The following is an 18939-nucleotide window of genomic DNA, read 5'->3' as shown; positions in this document are numbered from 1 at the left end:
ACTCCACCCCTCAGTGAGCTGTACACAGTCCGCCATGTTTATCTCCTCGCCAGAAGTAGGAAATGTATTCTTATTAAAGCTACATAAGTTAAGTTATACTCATCTGACATTCAGCTTTCTGTGCGCGTGCATCGGGTGTGTGCGCTCAGAAAACCATATATCAGAAGTTTAGACTGATATGGATTTAAAACGCATGCAGTTAATAAACTTTCATGATGATGAAGAACTGCGATTTCACGTGAGCGCGGCAGCAAAAGAGATGATAATCAAAACCAAACATATGTTTTAGTTTTTGGCAGAGTATCTGAGGCACGAGCTGTACAGGCTCCGCCCTCTTCTGGAAAGTGGGCGGGGAGCAGCAGCTCATTTGAATTTAAAGATACATGCATGAAAATAGCATGTTTTTCCTTTCACTCAAATATGGTATTACAACATGGTATAATGAAAGATCTCTGTGGGGTATTTTGAGCTGAAACTTCACAGACACATTCTGGGAACACCTGAGACTTATAATACATCTTGTAAAAAGGTGCATAATAGGTGCGCTTTAAGTGATTGATAAGCTTGTGGGTGTCTAGGCTGATCTCGTTTAGCATATTTCAAAATGATAACTTAATGTGGTAGACCAGCTTATTTTAAAGGTGCTGTATGTAAGTTTTTCACTCTACTAAAGCATAAAAATACCATAATATGTTTGCATATATTGAGGAAACATACTCATTTCTCTGAAAAACACTTCTAGGGCCAGTTATTTTACTTTGAAATGTGCGTTTCCAGTCTGGAATGTTTTGTTGTTGTTGTTATTGTTCTGTGATACTGGATGTTGCCAATTTACCCATTTTCATTGTCCTTTGCGTTCGTTCCTGTTGTGTGTGCTCAAACTGGTGACCCGAATGAGTGTCGAGTCTGAGGAGGCGGTGCTGGAGAAACGACCATCTCCGATATTTTGAATTCGACTGCAGTACCTATTTTGACCACTAGTTGTCATTCTTATATACTGCACCTTTAAAGGGGTCATGAACTGTCTTTTTTTTAAAAAAATTATATTGTTGTCTGAGGTCAACTAATGACGTTCGCTTGGTTTTTACATTCAGAAACATCAAAATTAATAAGTAATAGGGTATTTCCTACCCTGGTTTTGAGCCTAGCTCCTGAAACACTCGGTTTTTATGGGCGTGCCGCATTGAAGACTTGGAAGTAAACGCCCACTGCTATGATTGGATAACAGTTTTACATATTATAATGAGTTTCATGTAATGCTTGAATCGGTGGGCGGGGCTAAACAGGCAGTGTTGAAGTAGGCGTTGATGATCTTCTGCGGAGGCAGCGTTTGATACCCTTTGACGTCACAGATCCCCACTTTGAAAAACCTGTCGTTCGCTGAGCCTGGTGTCAATAAAAGCTTTTATTGGACTAACAAGGAAGTTTTCAGTTCTGAAACTTGCAGGATATTCTTTTTAAATGATGACCTCTTATATGTCAAAAGCTCAAGGAAAATTGTATTTCTCAGTTCATTACCCCCCTTTAACAGTGAAGGTTAGTTCAGGTTTTATGTCATGATTTGTTGTTGTCATACCATGAAACCTTAATGAAAGCATGTGTAGCAGCATTGCTGTGCTATTTTAAGCTGTTGTTGAGGTTTTAAGCGCAGTATGTTCAAAGCCAGTCTGATTGCATCTGGAGCACCAGTTATCACTGCAGGATACTGGCGTTTTCCTTCCTCTTCTTCTTCTTCTTCTTCTTCTTCTTTCTCTTCACTGCAGGCACTTTTAAATGGATGTGTTGTTATTTTCATTTTGCTTCCAGAAGCCTCCACTCATTTGCTGTGACGTTGGGCTAGCTCTCCTGTCCTCTGTTTCTATCATTAGCATCGGGCTAACGCCGCGGGCGTCCTGACTCAGTTCAATCTGCTGTTCGGGGCCCGGAGCCAGTCAGATTCCTCATCGAAACACTGCAGGAATCCAACTAAAGACAGATCACAGCAGACGGGGAGCCTCCTTTCTGCTTTGTGTGAGATTAACTCAGTCCAAGCATCCTGGTTAACTGTAGGTCATTTACAGCTGGGCAGAGAGGAGAGGATAATGTCACGGGTCTGTCCGGATACTACACCTGCTTTGGTTGTACTTGCACTGGCAAAGACTGCAGACAGGCAAATCAAACTGGCAAAAGCATATAATATTATATGAGTTAAATAGTCAATACGTTTTGCAGTTCTTGACACTAATGTTTTCGTTTGCAAATCAACAGTAAAATGCTGCGAATATTTGTTTCATACGCTTGGTTTACACCGTTACAAAGCTTCTCTTGCACACGCACATTTTATTTACGCTTGCACAATCTTATGTACACTTTCACGAATCTTACATGCGCATACAAATCTATTCTTTTTTTTTTTTTTGCATCATAGTTCAGCTTTAATTTAACTGAACTGCTACTAACAGTCTCGTTCACTGATCATCTTTTCAAGTACATGTTTATTCAGCAGGATATCTTTGTAGTTAGTCTGTCCATTTCCACCAGTTTGACCCATTTCCACAGTTTGGCAGGCTGTGTTGTCTTATTTTTGTTCTGATGATCTGTTTTCTGGTGTGATGTCATACTCTGATCCAATGAAAGGCAAGAAACTCAATCGAATATGCATGGATAATCACACACAGGGCTGCATCTGAAGGACTTATTGGGCAGACGTGTGTTTTTGTAACGGGGTAAAATACTTACTGCATCACATACAGCGTTAAACACAATATCAAAACCTTTTGCAGTCATCTGTCACTTGCACAGAATTATGGGGGATATGTAAGTATATTTACACCCTGTGCTGTTGAGATGAGTGCAAACAGAAACATTAATAACAGCCCCTAATATGAACAGTGTACTTACAGGTTTGGAGTGGATTGAATGTAATAGATTAAAGCCCGGACCACATTACCCCCAATTACTGAACTATTGACGGTTAATGAATGAACATCTTTACTTTAAGGGATCATGACATGGATTTTTAAAAATTATTTTAAAGGGGTGGTTGATTATGATTTGACTTTTCTAACTTTAGTTAGTGTGTAATGTTGCTGTTTGAGCATAAACAACATCTGCAAAGTTACGACGCTCAAAGCTCAAAGCAAAGGGAGATATTTGCTTTTAAAGAAATCACTTTTTAAGGACTACAACAAACGGCTGGTAGAGACTACACCACATTCCTCCCGGGTTAGTGACATCACCAACCCTAGAATTTACATAAACCCCGCCCCCTGAACACATTTATAGATTATCAAGACAGAATATGCTAATCAATGACTAGAAGATAACTCCACATCAGCTTCATAAACTCATCAACTAACCGTTCAGAAATGTCCTGTTGCTTCTACATGTTGTCACTTCTTCTTGAGTCTCTCCATCATTGTCTGACTCTGGTTTGAACATAAAAGGCTAAAAGTGTTTGACATTTTCCGTGTATGTGTGTGTGAGGTAAAAGGACACAAGCTCTTGAAGCTCCGCCCCCTGTGCCGGGAGCAGCAGCTCATTTGCATTTAAAGGAACAGACACGAAACGGTGCGTTTTTGCTCACCCTCAAAAAGTGACAACTTTAACATGCTATTTACAAATATCTGTGGGGTATTTTGAGCTAAAACTTCACACACACACTCTGGGGACATCAGAGACTTATTTTACATCTTGTGAAAAGGGCATTATACCACCCCTTTATACCGTTCCTTGTAATGTCACTTATAAGTTTTTTTGCACAAAAAACAAACTAACAAATATATTTGAGAAAAACGATTATTTTCATCCCTCATTCGGTCTGAAATGATCAGTTGTTAAGGCGCGGCTCCTTTAAGGCTTGTCAGTAAACACACACTGTTATGATTGGCTAACGTCATTGCATAGGAAACAGTCTCAACACACACTCGCTATTGAAACATTATCCATATAAAGCCGTCAATTGGCAGCATCTGCTAGTAATGAACTCCAAACACATTTTCTTTAAACAGAGTGAGAGGGAATAAAACAAGAGCTGAAGAAACTGGAATGATTTAGAGGCTCGTCATAACACACCGTAATTAGTTAAAACCAGCCATTAGTGATGTTTGAGCTGTTCAAAACACAGATAGATTGAAAAAAGTCATTAACTCATTTTCTCAAACTTTTGACATTTAGACGCATTAATGCAAGAAGAGGAATTACTGTAAACACTTTAAGATCAACATAAGAATCTGTTTACTTTCCTAATAGCTAATTTACTTATTCCATTGTGAATGATTCATCAGTGCACTTTATTCCATAAAGACAACAAGTGTGTATCTTATAATAGCTTATAATGACAGAGAGTGAAAATAAGGATGGGAAATTATAATTTCTACAATTATTAAACGTAGCACTTAACATCTAAAACATAATATAAAGATCTGAAAATGCTTTTTGTAATGTTAATGTTTACTAAGTCAAATATCATAAGCATGATGATGTCGAAATGACTAGTTTTTTCAGATTATTTCAGTAGATGTTCTGAAGGGTATATCTGTAAAAGTGAGCATGCTGTTCTGCATGTATGCAGTGCTAATAACAGCTGTTCCACATGTATAATCACACACTCACAGATCCTGACAGCGAGCTCAGCGGGCGATAATCGTGTGATCACATTCTAGAAACTTTTATAACAGAAATATATCATATTTAAATTTTATTATTTTTATAATTTTTTTTATAACATTTATAAATAAAAATATAAAATATTATAGATTGTGTATATAATATTTAGACTTTGTCGTTGTTAATTTTCTCTTTATATATATGTGTATGTATTTATTATATATCTTTTTAAAAGTTATTTAACAATAATAATAATACCTATATATGAAGAGTTCAGATGCAAAAGCCTGTGCCATCTGAAATTTTCTTCTAAATGAGCATTTTCATCAAGCTCGTATATTTAGGTTCAGTAATTTCACTTTAATGACAATTAATAGGTAATTTTCATTGCCATTAAAGTGAAATAACTGAACATAAACATACAAGATAAAAATGATCATTCTAGAAGAAAATTTCAGATGGCACTTCATATATATATATATATATATATATATATATATATACACACACACATAGGTATTATTATTATTATTGTTAATTAACTTTTAAAATGATATATAATAAATACATTTACATATATATATATAATCAATTGAAATATATATAATTAAATATATATAATCAATACATATATATATATATATATATATATATATATATATATATATATATATATATATATATATATAATCAATTGAAATATAATAATTTAGATCTTATTATTGTTATTGCAGTATTTTTTATATATATATATTTTTGGAAATAATATATTGCTATAATATATATTGGAAAAGAGTTATTTTGTAAGTCAGGTTGGGAATGAGTAAATGATTGTTTTTTTGTTTTGTTTTTTTTCTGTGAGCTTTTCCTTTAATATTTATAGTGACACACTAGTCATCATGCACATGATGTCATCTTCATCTCTGCCCTGTGATTGGATGCTGTTTTTTGTCTTCTCGTCAGAATCAGCGGTTGTTTCTCTGAGAGAGGAGGACTGAGGTGAAACACTGAATCTGCTGTCAGAGGCCAGTTTGATTGACAGGAAGAGAGCTGATGCTCTGAAACACATCATCATCACTTCAACAGCGCTTCACTCGGGGTTTCGCCGTTGTGTTTACATGAACGTGTTGTCAGGGTCTTAAAGGAACGGTGCAGTCGATTAACAACCGGTCATCGTTTACTCTCCCTGATGTTTCTTTGCTTCTGTGGATCTCTAAACCCAAAATGCCCTTGCTGCACTTTTACATGCAGTGAAAGTGATTCCTTCAAAAATGACTGAAGGCAAAAACATGCATTAGTAATTTTTGAGGTATTAGGCTATTTAATCTTCTCATAATGTGTTGTTTCAGAATAGTGGAAAGCAAGCATCCAAAATAAAATGTTAAGTGTTTATTTGAGTGCACTATATCTATTTGCATCTGTAGATTCCAGTTACGAAACATATCTTTAAAGGCTCTGAGTTTTTTCTCCACTTCAGCTGCACTTATATACACCAAAACTTACAGTTTTATTAATATCTATATTTTGAAGCTTTTTACTGCAGGGTTTGTTCATAAATCATTTGGCTGATACATATTTACCTTTTATTCCTAAAAACATGCTGAAAATGCATTTTTTTTGTTCTGTCTGTTAAAAAAATATTAATACAAACTATAATAGTATAAATAATACTAAAAACATCCAAAATAAACTTATTTTATTTTATTGCACTTTATCTATTTGCGTCTACAGATCTACAATCTCAATATGTATCTTTAAAGGCTTTGAGTTTTTTCACTTGCATACATTATTCCCTTCTACATTCTGAAGGTTTTTACTGAGGGGTTTGTTTTTTATATAACGTTTATCTGATTTTATACAACATTTTATTCCTAAAAACAAGGTGGATTTTTTTCTTGTTGTTGACAATATTTTTATTTATTTATGGAGTGATAAAAAGTGATTTTCAAAATCCTTTCTGTAAAAACCTCTAACTCTATTATGTCGACAAAATCAAACAAGAATCTTGAACCTGACTTTATCCGATGTTCAGATTTATGAAGAATATCAAAAAAGCTCTTTGTCACATGTCAAGTATCTGTAATGTTTCTTCAGTCTGTTGTTGAAGCTGTTCATTCAGTTTTGCAGTGAATGTTGGTGCATGGTTTGTAGTGTGACACATTAATGTCACTTTAAAACGAGTTAGCATTAGTTTAAACATGAACACAGAGAAAATGTATGTAGCCTGTAGTTTTACAGTATGTCAATTTTGTGAACTGAAAAACAACCCAAACTCGTGGGACGAACCAGGACGAGCGCGTGCAGAAAGATCCTGAAAACACCTCTGGATTGAGTGAGAGCTTCGGGAATCTCCCGGGGACGGCAGGAATCCTTCATGTTTGTTTACATCATGTGTGCTTGTGAACTCTTCCTTCAGGCGAAAGACAGAAGTCACGGAACAGGAGCTTTAACCTTTGTATTGCAGCTCAAACAAACAAATATTAGACGTGTCGTCAGTAGTCATGCGGATCTGAAGCGCTCTGGGTCACACACACACACACACACACACACACACACACACACACATGGCTCTCTAATGACACATACGCTCGCTCTATTAAAATCACACTTTATCTACAGATACTGATGCCAGAACACTTGAACCAAATACATTTAAAGCTTAATGGGGTTCTCATGAATAAGGCTTCGTTAAATGACACCAAAACCTGTGAAATTTCATGATTCTTAATATTACAGCAAAAACTAACTTGCCAAGTTAAATATTCATTAGTAAATAAATGTGACATCTAAATATGTGTATGTAATATATACTGTATGTATGTATGTATATGTGTATATATATATATATATATATATATAAAGAACAAATTAACAACAACGAGGTCTAAAGTATACTTTTTTATACTTACACAGTATACAGTATAATGTTTTATATATTTATTTATAAATATTATTAAAAAGAGCAAATTAACAACATTAATAAAAATATATAATTATATATACCTAAATAAAAAATAAATAAATAATTATTTTTGAAAAAGTTAAATATGCATTTGCATATATCTAAATTGTGTGTGTGTGCGTGTGTGTGTGTGAGAGAGAATCCAGATTTTATATATAATATTTTTTAATTATTATTAGTAGTAGTAGTAATCTTAATTAGGTTTTTTATTAAATGTAAATATGAAATCTCCTGTAGTTTTAGTAATGAGCTGTAAGCACGTTCTGGAGATGTTCGGCTCAGTCTGAGACTCTTGAGCTGGAATCATCTCTGAGGACTCTTGTAAAAGTCAGCAGATCTTCATGGAAAATAACAAAAGATCTGTAAAGGTCGTGCTTGACAGGTAAACCCAAAGGTAAACTTTAAAACACAGAGGCGACAGTTTTAGAATAAATATTTGAAGTTGAATCGTCGAGCACTGCCGCTCTAATACTAATGATTTCTCTATAATCGCACTATAAAACACTCCTAATGGAGGTCTATGACGTCTGGAGGGTTGAACAGCAGAAATGTGCAGCCCTATATTTATTAAATCACATGATTGTATTAGTGTAAATGTGTTTGTATTTGAGCTGTACAGTTCTGCTGATGTCTGACTTGGTAAATTAGAGACTCAGCGCCCGTCTAGATTCTGGTTTTGGGTTGTAAGTTGTTGTTTTGTCCAGCGCTACAATCAACTATACGGTAGAGTTATTATTTTCTCTGCTTGTTGTTGTGCAGAATAGACAGCGAAGTGAATGGATCAACCATAAACAAAGCTTTTTTTGCATGAACAATAATGGCAAATGGCATTAAATATTGACCCCTTTAAATGGATTGTTCACCTAAAAATATAAGCATGTCATCATTTCTTTACACTAATGTGTGGCAAACCTAGATGGCGTTCTTTCTTCTGATGAGAAAACTGGGGTTCAAACAACATTGACTTTCATTGTATGGATAAGGATGAGTAAATGATGACAGATTGTTCATTTGTTGGTGAACTAAAGCAGCTGGCGTATGAACTGTAAATGCGTCTGTCGTTCACTAGAGCGAGGGTTTAAAAAACGTAATAGTTCAAACCCATAATGCAGCGTGAAATGCACTTTTAAAGTCAAGGAGCTTCTGATTGAACCGGCGTAGAGAAGGCTTCTCCTCGTTGCAGTTGAACGTGTGTTGGCCGACACGAGGAAGAAAACGCTGTGGAGAAAGGATTGTTCTGCTCATTAGCGGATCTGTGAATGAGTTTGAGTCCTCAGATAGTGTCCTGGCTCGGGAATAATCACGCCTGGACAAAGAAAGACGCATCGCAAGTTCTCCGTTAGCTCATTCGTGACTTTTTGATTCTTGAAAGCGTCTTTGTGTTAAATCTCACTGCAGTGTTGTCTGGATAAAACTGCAGCTTATTAAAATGCTCATTACACTTCGGAGAGTGATTCATCTCGTTAAATTTCCTATCATAATAGTCCGTGACTGATGAGTTATTAGACCACACTCGGACACAAACAAGCAGAGAAACCGTCTCTGTTTACTAGAGCAGAGTAAAATTAGTCAGCGACACAAATTCTCATGAATAAATAGGCAAAAGATGCAGTTTTTTTGGGAGGCTTTTGAGCTTTAAGTCCGGCCTATAGGAACATTGACATCTTCAGCCTTTATTTGTGTGTTATTAAAGATTTTGTATTGTAATCATATTGCATAGTTGTGCTTGGGAGTTTATTTGTTTTATTTGTGATGATAACGCAATGAAACATGCCAAATTGGGCCATCATAATTTTTTATCTAGGTGAGCTGTTTGCTTTTCTATGCTTTTTTGCGTAGTAAAATAAAACCAGCTGTAGTGTGTGAGATAAATACCAGATAAATACCAAGTTTAGTGTTTTGTTCTTCATTTACATCTAAAATATATATATATATATATATATATATATATATATTAGATATGAGTGAAGAATAAAAAAAAAAAAAAAATATATATATATATATATATATATATATATATATATATATATATATATATATATTACCACTACTTTTTTTACTTTCAACGCTACTACTACTAATATTTAAGGCGAGACACGGCAGGCAAAAACATCCTTTTTTTTTTTTTCACTGGTCAATTTTGAGATTTTTGGATATTTGTCTTCAATAACATGTCTTCTTTCAGACTTGTGGTGAAAAAAAGTCAGAAATACACATTTAGGTCTTTATTTTACTGCACTTCGTCTGTTTGCGTCTGTAGATTTCTCATAAATTCAACAAAATTTGGCGTTGTAAATCCTCCCGCTGTCTGCACCCTGTCATCACACACACATCGTTAGAAAGCTCTCTCTCTCCTGTACAATCCTGTCGGATCCAAATATGGTCATTTCCTTTTTATCAGCAACCAATCGTGAAAGTAAAAGGAAGGATTTAACTCTAAATGTGCAATCTCATTGGCTGATATAAATCTTTAAAGCCCGTTTTTCTCAAAATTACTTTTCTCTCATTCTCCAAGTCTGAAATCTCCACTTCAGTAGCACCTACTGTACAGGTATATACACCAAACTTTCCAGTCTTATACCTAGTTATATTATGAAGACATTTACAGAGGGATTTGTAAATATATTATTCCTAGCCTGATTTATGTAACATTTTATTCCAAAAAACATGGCGAAAATAATTTTTTTAAGGCTATTGACAGTATATTCTGATTTACAGGATAACTAAAGTAGATATCCATAAATCCTTCTGTAATTTTTTCCCCATCTAATATGTGAACACAATGAAATAAGAATTTTGAACCTGGCTTTATCCAATACTCAGATTTTGTTTTTTTAAATATATGCAAATTAGCGCATATTTAATTAGATAATGCCTAATTTGCATATTTAAACATTAAATTGTAATACACTTGTAATACACTTTTTTTCTCATCTTAATGTAGGTAATCAACTGGGAAAGTTTCATGGTGATATCTGCTAGTTAAAACTTTTACCCTATTCACCTGTAGTGTCTCGCCTTAAATAATATATATGTAATGTATATGTATATGTAAGTGAAAAAAATAAATAAATAAAAATAAATTCCATGTCATGACCCCTTTCATAGTTTTAGATTTAGTTAACGATAATACGCCTGTTTCAAACACCACACACATGCACACACACACACACACACACACACACACACACACACACATGCACACACACACACATCAATAATGTGCTAAAGTCTGAAGCTCCATGACACCGAGGGCAAGACTTGGGTCGGCTGTAACTGGTGTTTTCTCCGTCTCTGAGGAGTGAACACAGCAGCTGATGAGCTTCAGGTGTGTAAAGAACAGGCGTTTAACACACACCACGCATCTGGAGATGGCAATATGCTCTTGCCTCAAGGTGAGATCAAGGAAATGTAAGTTACTAGAGCAGATTTGATGAAAGTTTCATGAGCCGAGACACACATGTTCAGCTGAACCTTTTGAACTCTGTGACGTTTGAAAAATGTATGAGTTGTTTGTGTTGTAAGTGAAGGAAGTATTTCTATGAAAAAGTACAGCAGACTTTCATAAATCTGCTCTGATCCAACGCTTGATTATTATTTATTTACACTGTCGCAAGAAAGAGCTTTCGCAGTTTTAGAGGAATATTCTGGGTTAAGCTCAGTCAACAGCATGCTTGATTACCACAAAAATAAAATAATTTTCCACTCATTCTTCACTTATTTTCAAAGAAAAATAAACGTTTCTGTCGTCTGATTGATAGTTTAGAGTTTCTGTCCACGTAAAAGTCTTTTAGGATAATTGTACAAACCTTCAGCTCGAGCTTCACGTGTCTTTCTTCTGTCAAATCTGAGCTGATTTTTATCAAGTAAATGTAAGAATATCCTTTATATTTCAAGATGAACACTTACTGACTGAAGTACCTCAGGTTTCCTTGATTATCCAAACTTTAAAAAAAAAAAAAATCATGAGTCTCAAATATGATCATCAGACTTTTGAGGAAGGTTTGTTCGTTTCTCAATCATCATTGTAGTGCATTGCATTACTGTAATGTTTTAAAACTACAGAGATTTGATCATAAAACAAAGCATTAAATATAATCTTACTAAGACATTATTGGCAGATATTTAAATGCATCAAATGCAAGCATCTGTTATCATTGATTTACATTCAGTCAGAGATGGCAAAAGTACTCACTTCACGTACTCAAGTAGAAGTACAGATATACTTGTGTTAAAAAATACTCTGGTAAAAGTAGAAGTACTGATTTAACTTCTTTACTCAAGTAAAAGTAACAATTTACAGGCTTGGAAATTTACTTAAAGTATAAAAAATAATAACGGTAACTCCACTGAAATTATTTGAAACTAAAGTAACGAGCCAATTTTGTCAAATGTAAGGAGTAGAAAGTACCGATATTCGTGTTAAAAGTAAAAAGCCGGAAACAAAAATAAATAGTAAAGTAAAAATATCTGAAAAATCTACTTGAGTACAGTAATGATGTATTTGTGCTTCGTTGGTTCCCATCTCTGCATTCAGTGCATCAGACTTTCATTTGCAGCAACTTGCATATTTTTTGCTCAGTTTGAACCTCTGAATAAAAGCTTTTTTCTCCTCTATATTCTCTCAGACTATATGAGCCATGTATCAATTATGTTACTCAACAAAACACACTTATGCAAAACCTTTTTGTCTAAAGGTTAAATGAACTAGATTAGATTATTTCACATGTTAAGCACAGTAGGAATGACTCAACCTTTGGCCAAAGCACAGTGAATCCCTGAACTGGTCCCTGAACAGTCCGTAGGCGATGTGATGGTCGTGTAGGTCCACAGAAGCGATGCTTTAGAAAGCCAGCGCCTCACTTTGACGTTAATGTCTGGTGTATTACTCTAGACGAATGGCTGTGGATTCTGCATGCGATGTCACGTGTGTCCGGCCGCTCTTCACGCTCTTTAAAAGCCTGGTTAAAGCACTTGTAAATATTCAATACCTGTCCCATCTCCATCAAGCTTTAATGGCATTCAAAGACCTGCATTCTTCCGCCGAGTTGCCTTGGAAACAAAGTTCTCCGGGCTATTTTTCTTTTTTTTCCTGTGTTGCCGGAGATCAATGGAGTGAATCCTCCGAGACAGAGACAGGAATCGCTCCGCCACACTCTCCACTGAGAAAAGACACTGTGTCCCAGTTAGCACTGAATACACACACAATTATTCCTCATCGCTGGCGGATCGGGCTCTTATTGAACTCAGACTCGTTCGGAGTTAGACTTATCGATTAGCGCCGGCATTTACGAGCGCTGCAGAAACGCTAGCTCACGTATCGATGCCACTGATACGCACACATTTGCTTTTGCAATTAGATTTGCTAATTAAGCCAAATGAACATGTTCATTAGCAGAGAGAAACCAGACACATGAATTAGCAGAGTAGCATGAAATACATTTTCTCATTTTTATATAATTATAATGCAAGCAATTATGAATATTAATTTAGAGACTATACAGGGATTATTTGTATTATAATTTATATTTGTATATCTATCTATCCATCCATCCATCCATCCATCCATCCATCCATCTATCTATCCATCCGTCTATCCATCTATCTATCTATCTATCTATCTATCTATCTATCTATCTATCTATCTATCTATCTATCTATCTATCTGTCTATCTATCTGTATGTCTGTCTGTCTAATAGTGAATATAGTGTGTTGCATTATTTTATATCACCAGCAAATTCATCATGAATATATTATGAATTTAATATAATTTGTAACTTAACATAATGTATTAGATTCTATTAAAACTACAGGACTCTTGGCATACCGCAGTCAGTGTCGTGTTGCTTTCAGACGTGAGAACAAAACCAATCAGCCAAAGAGACTTCTTTACACTTGACAGAGTATTTCATTTAGACATAGTTTCATACATGTCTTTTATTACGACCTGCACCGGGAAAATATCACACGTTAATATGTAATATGATGTCAAGCATGACGAGGCCTCATATCTAGAGTTTGCTCTTAAAATGATGGAGAGTTACAGAGCAGAGGACAGCAGATAAATAAAGAGCAGCTAACATTGTGTCATTGGTTTGACGTTTCACAGGACAGAAAGCTTGGGAAATGTGCCATGAGATCCGGGTTAAGTGGACGCATCGATAAACACGACGAGGATGGAGAGATTGCAGAGAGGAGATGGATGTAGTGTCATGGAGAAACACCAGATGTGCAGGTCCATAAGGGAGTTTGCAGTTATTTCCCAATCAGCATTTAATTTTTTTTTATATATATATATTTCTCCCACCCTTTCAATGCAGAGCCTGATCTGTGAGCGGAGAAATCAATACGGCTAAATGGAGATCAAAGAGTGAGAGCGCCTGTCGTAGCACACGGGACCCATCAAACCACATCAAAACCTGATGGATGTGGATCAAAGCCCGTTTTATTCCTCCACGTCCCTTCAGGTTTATTACCACAATTTATAGGACAATTAAGTCGCTCCTACAACTGTCTAATTTTCCGGAGTGTTACTTCGGCTCAGAATCAGTCCGGAGCGCACAAAGCTATCACTCTGAAATTTCCACGGACCTTGATGATGAGGTGTTGGAGAGGATTTTGTCCGTGTGAAAAGTCGTATTGTGGGGAAGAAATTGTTGTTGAGAGTATAACAAGAAATACATGGCAGAGTTCAAGGATTTGGTCTTATTTTCAGAAGCTTGTTTATATTGGATGATGTTTACTTTTCCTTTGACTCGCACGAAAGGTTAGGAAAACTTTTAATAACCTACCTGGGGTCAGTAACCTCACCGCAGATTACTGCTTTTGTGATGAAATGCTTGCTTTCTTAATACATGTTCTTGCCAGCGCATGTTTTTCTAAAAAAAAAAAAAAGTTATTCTCAGATTATTTTCATCTAGTGGTAATTGGTATCTTGAGTCGCTTCTGAAATGACTTTCCTTCTCAGCTGATGTTATCAATCAATCCCTCCACTTTCCATATAGAGACATTTATGACCATCTAATCCGTTCCCAATGGATAAAATTAACAGAGTGACTCTTTACAGTAAGTAAATAGATATATATCTGCCTTGCTGGCCGAGGATATTTACACTAACTCGGCCCACTGACATCCAGACAAAATTACTGAAGATGCTGAATTGTTGACAGTATCAATATCGCAAATCAACCAGAGTTCAAATCAGCCTTTTACCGATTCGAAAATATTTGAAAAGTGGAAATAAAGTGGGTTGGAGAGTAGGGTGTGCTTTATTATCCCAAGAAGGCGGCATCCATTTAATAATTGTAATAATTATAATCATTTACACTCTGTTATTATTACATACTGTTTAATGTACAACAACACAACAACTCCGCAAGTAGTATCTAACACTGTTTATAAGTATAAATAGTAGGGATGCATGATATATCGGCCACCATATTGGTATTTGATATATGTTCATTCGTTAGTGGCACGATAAGAAAATTTGGCCGATATATTAAAGCCGATAAATAATGTATTATTTCTTTCAGCTGAGACTCTTCAGATGCGACTGTTCAACATGATGGTTTTGAATTGCTTGAAATATGATTGGAATCACTTCATAAAAGGAAAATACAAGTCTGTTTTTACATAGTGTTAATAGACTCTATTGCTACTCGCACTTAGTTTAAATAGCATCTATAGCTAAGAAAATATGCTATTCACATTTAGTGCAAATAGCCGAGGCCTAAGATTAAATCCTGCAATCCTGCCTCACAAGCATTTGTGTGTTGTGTAAGTCCTGATGTCTTCATTCTGTGTGTTTCCGCAGGACCAGGAAGCTGATGAATCATGGAGAGGCTGGTGTTTTATGTGCTGGTGTTTGGAGCGCTGGTGAAGGCTCAGCATTGCCCAGGTCGCTGCATCTGTCAGACCATCTCACCCACACTCACGCTCCTCTGTGCCAAGACTGGACTGCTGTTCGTGCCACCGTCCATCGACCGCAAGACCGTGGAGCTCCGGCTGACCGACAACTTCATCACGGCCATCCGCAGGAAAGACTTCATGAACATGACGAGTCTGGTGCATCTCACGCTGTCACGCAACACCATCAGCCAGATCGCTCCGCACGCCTTCGTGGGCTTGAAGTCCCTCAGAGCGTTACACATGGATGGAAACCGGCTGACGGTCATCAACAGCGACCAGCTGAAGGGTTTGATCAACCTGAGACACCTTATCCTGGGCAATAATCAGATTCACCACGTCGAGCTGACGTCCTTCGACGAGTTCGTGTCCACCATCGAGGACTTGGATTTGTCCTACAATAACCTGAGGACGTTACCGTGGGAGGCGATCGCCAGGATGACCACCATCAACACGTTAACGCTGGACCACAATCTGATCGACCACATCGGGGTCGGGACCTTCACGCTCCTCACAAAGCTGGTACGTCTGGATATGACATCAAACCGTCTTCAGACTCTCCCGCCGGACACGCTGTTCCAACACGCGCAAGTCCTGTCGGATCCCAAGATGTCCAGCTCCAACAAGCTAGCCGTGAGTTTCGGCGGAAACCCTCTCCACTGTAACTGCGAGTTGCTCTGGTTGCGTCGCCTGACGAGAGAGGATGATCTAGAGACGTGTGCTTCTCCAGAACACCTGATGGACAAGTATTTCTGGTCCATTCAGGAAGAGGAGTTCATCTGTGAGCCGCCGCTCATCACCAAACACCAGGTCACCAAACCCTATGTCATGGAGGGCCAGGGCGTCACGCTGAAGTGCAAGGCGATGGGCGACCCCGATCCCGCTATACACTGGCGCTTTCCTGATGGAAAGTTGGTGCATAACAATTCCCGCACGATCCTGTATGACAACGGCACCCTGGATATCCTGATCACCACGCTTAAAGACAGCGGCGCCTTCAACTGTGTCGCCTCCAACGCCGCAGGAATCGCTACGGCTGCCGTAGAGGTCAACATGATCCCGCTCCCGCTGTTCGTCAACAACACGGGTCACATGAGGGAGGCGGATCCGGGACTCTCCGACATCACCACATCCACCAAATCCGGCAGCAACGACACCAAACCGCAGAACAAGAGGGTTGTGGTTGAAAACCTGACCGCCAACTCCGCCGTGATCCACTGGCCCTCCGAGCGCCACATTCCCGGGATCCGAATGTATCAGATCCAGTACAACAGCACCATTGACGACACCCTGGTGTACAGGTATAAAACCTCATCTTTTACGATACATAAAAACAGACGTGACTAATGAAATGGGCAGCTGCTGAGATCCCCCTATTGTGCCTTTAACTGAAGCACTTAACCTCAGGATACGCCAATTATTGAGCTGTCTAATCCATCAAGTCATTTAGGATTAAAAGCCACTGCTGAATCCCATTCAACCAGCTTTCCAGGCAAAATCAAATAGAGCTAGAAAGATAGATGACATAATTTCTATTAAATACAAATGTAAAGAAAGATCTTTAACTATTTTTATAATAACAAAAAAGTAAATTTTTATTATAATTATTATTAAACATTATTGAAGATCCTCATAGTAATAATTATATTTTATATTTACATTTCAATATTTAATTATATTATATTTATATTGTATAATATCTATCAATTTAATATAGCTATTCATTTTATATATTTGTTATAATATGAATATAATATTTAATTGTATTTAATGTTATATGTATTATATTTGATAAAAATTACACAATAAATTAAATAATTATTAGTGTAATAATTATATAATTTACAGTTTAAGTAAAATTAAGTAATTTAAGTAAAAATAAAGATTTGTATATGTATCCACTTTATGATATATACTTTGTAAATATATATATATATATATATATATATATATATATATATATATATATTATATTCATCATTATTACAAGATTATTTTATTACAATTATAACAAATATATAGTATATTAAATATAGAATTATGTAACTCGCAAATAATTAAATATTATTGTTATTATTGTTATATTTATATTATATTTATAGTAAAATATAGTAAAAGTACAATATAATTATTTATCTATATAACTTGTTTACTTATTTTTCTCTTTATAATTTCTATTTTTTCATTTCACATTCACATTTATGCATTTGGCAGACGCTTTTATCCAAAGTGACTTACATTGCATTCCAAGGTACACATTTTTTACATTCTTATCAGTTCTTCTTATCATTTAACTATTTTTATAAGTTAAATGATAAAATATCAGTTTGTTCACAGATCTCCATCAGTGAACTGGAGCAAATTTGCATAATAACAGGTTGTTTAAAGATCAGCTAAAAGACTCTCAGTAGAGAAAGAAGCCTGAAGGTCATATGTGGAAAATGTTAAAAGACCAGATGTGTATGTTGATATTGAACATGCATGGATGGATGGATGAATGGATGAATTATTATGTATGGATGGATGTATGGATGTATGTATGGATGGATGGATGGATGGATGGATGGATGGATGGATGGATGGATGGATGGATGGATGGATGGATGGATGGATGGATGGATGGATGGATGGATGGATGGATGAATGAATGAATTATTATGGATGCATGGATGGATGGATGAATGAATTATTATGGATGCATGGATGGATGGATGGATGGATGGATGGATGGATGGATGAGATATTATGGATGAATGGGTGAATTATTATGGATGCATGGATGAATTCATTATTTTGAATGGATGAATGAATTATTATGGATAGATGGATGGATGGATGGATGGATGAATGAATGAATGAATGAATGAATGAATGAATGAATGAATGAATGAATGAATTATTATGGATGCATGGATGGATGGATGAATGAATTATTATGGATGCATGGATGGATGGATGGATGGATGGATGGATGGATGGATGAGATATTATGGATGAATGGGTGAATTATTATGGATGCATGGATGAATTCATTATTTTGAATGGATGAATGAATTATTATGGATAGATGGATGGATGGATGGATGGATATGGACAGATAAATTAATATGGGTGGATGGATGGATGAAAAAGTCGTAATTATTCCAAATTTGTGACCAGTAGGTCTGTAGATGCCACAGACTGTCTCTGTGATTCTGTGATTCAGTGATTTAGTAATTCGGTGATTCAGTGATTTAGTGATTTAGTGATTCAGTAATTCAGTGATTCTGTGTGAGTGTACAGTATTCACCCTCCTGCCTCCGACAGCAGACCTGCACTTGGCGCATGAACCGACATAATGGAATTTAATGTCTGCGACGGCAGCACAGCTAGCGAGCGGTAAAACACTTCTGACATTTATTGCCGCTCGCAGAGCCTCACTGCAGGCAACATGCACATTACGCTAGAATAATCTGGAAGAATATGCATCTGCTTTTAAACACAA

At 36.3% G+C, this 18939-nt stretch overlaps 1 protein-coding gene across 7 annotated transcripts in view; it reads left to right on the top strand.

The window, feature by feature from the left end:
- Nucleotides 1–18939, top strand: part of lrfn1 (leucine rich repeat and fibronectin type III domain containing 1) — a 163570-nt gene that overhangs the window by 132505 nt on the left and 12126 nt on the right. For 2 of the 7 annotated variants that reach the window (XM_079886532.1, XM_079886533.1), the window contains exon 3: nt 15364–16756. In XM_079886532.1, coding sequence (XP_079742658.1) covers nt 15384–16756 — 1373 coding nt within the window. In that variant the 5' untranslated portion in view covers nt 15364–15383. Of the gene's footprint in view, nt 1–10760; nt 10961–13659; nt 13786–13870; nt 14018–15363; nt 16757–18939 lie in introns of those variants that run through there. The other 5 variants (XM_079886537.1, XM_079886534.1, XM_079886535.1 and 2 more) reach the window with 5 other exon arrangements.

This window comes from Squalius cephalus, assembly GCF_949319135.1.
Source record: "Squalius cephalus genome assembly, chromosome: 11".
NCBI lineage: Eukaryota > Metazoa > Chordata > Actinopteri > Cypriniformes > Leuciscidae > Squalius > Squalius cephalus.
Note: the sequence above shows the minus strand (reverse complement) of the source record. Positions and strands in the feature narration are given on the sequence as shown.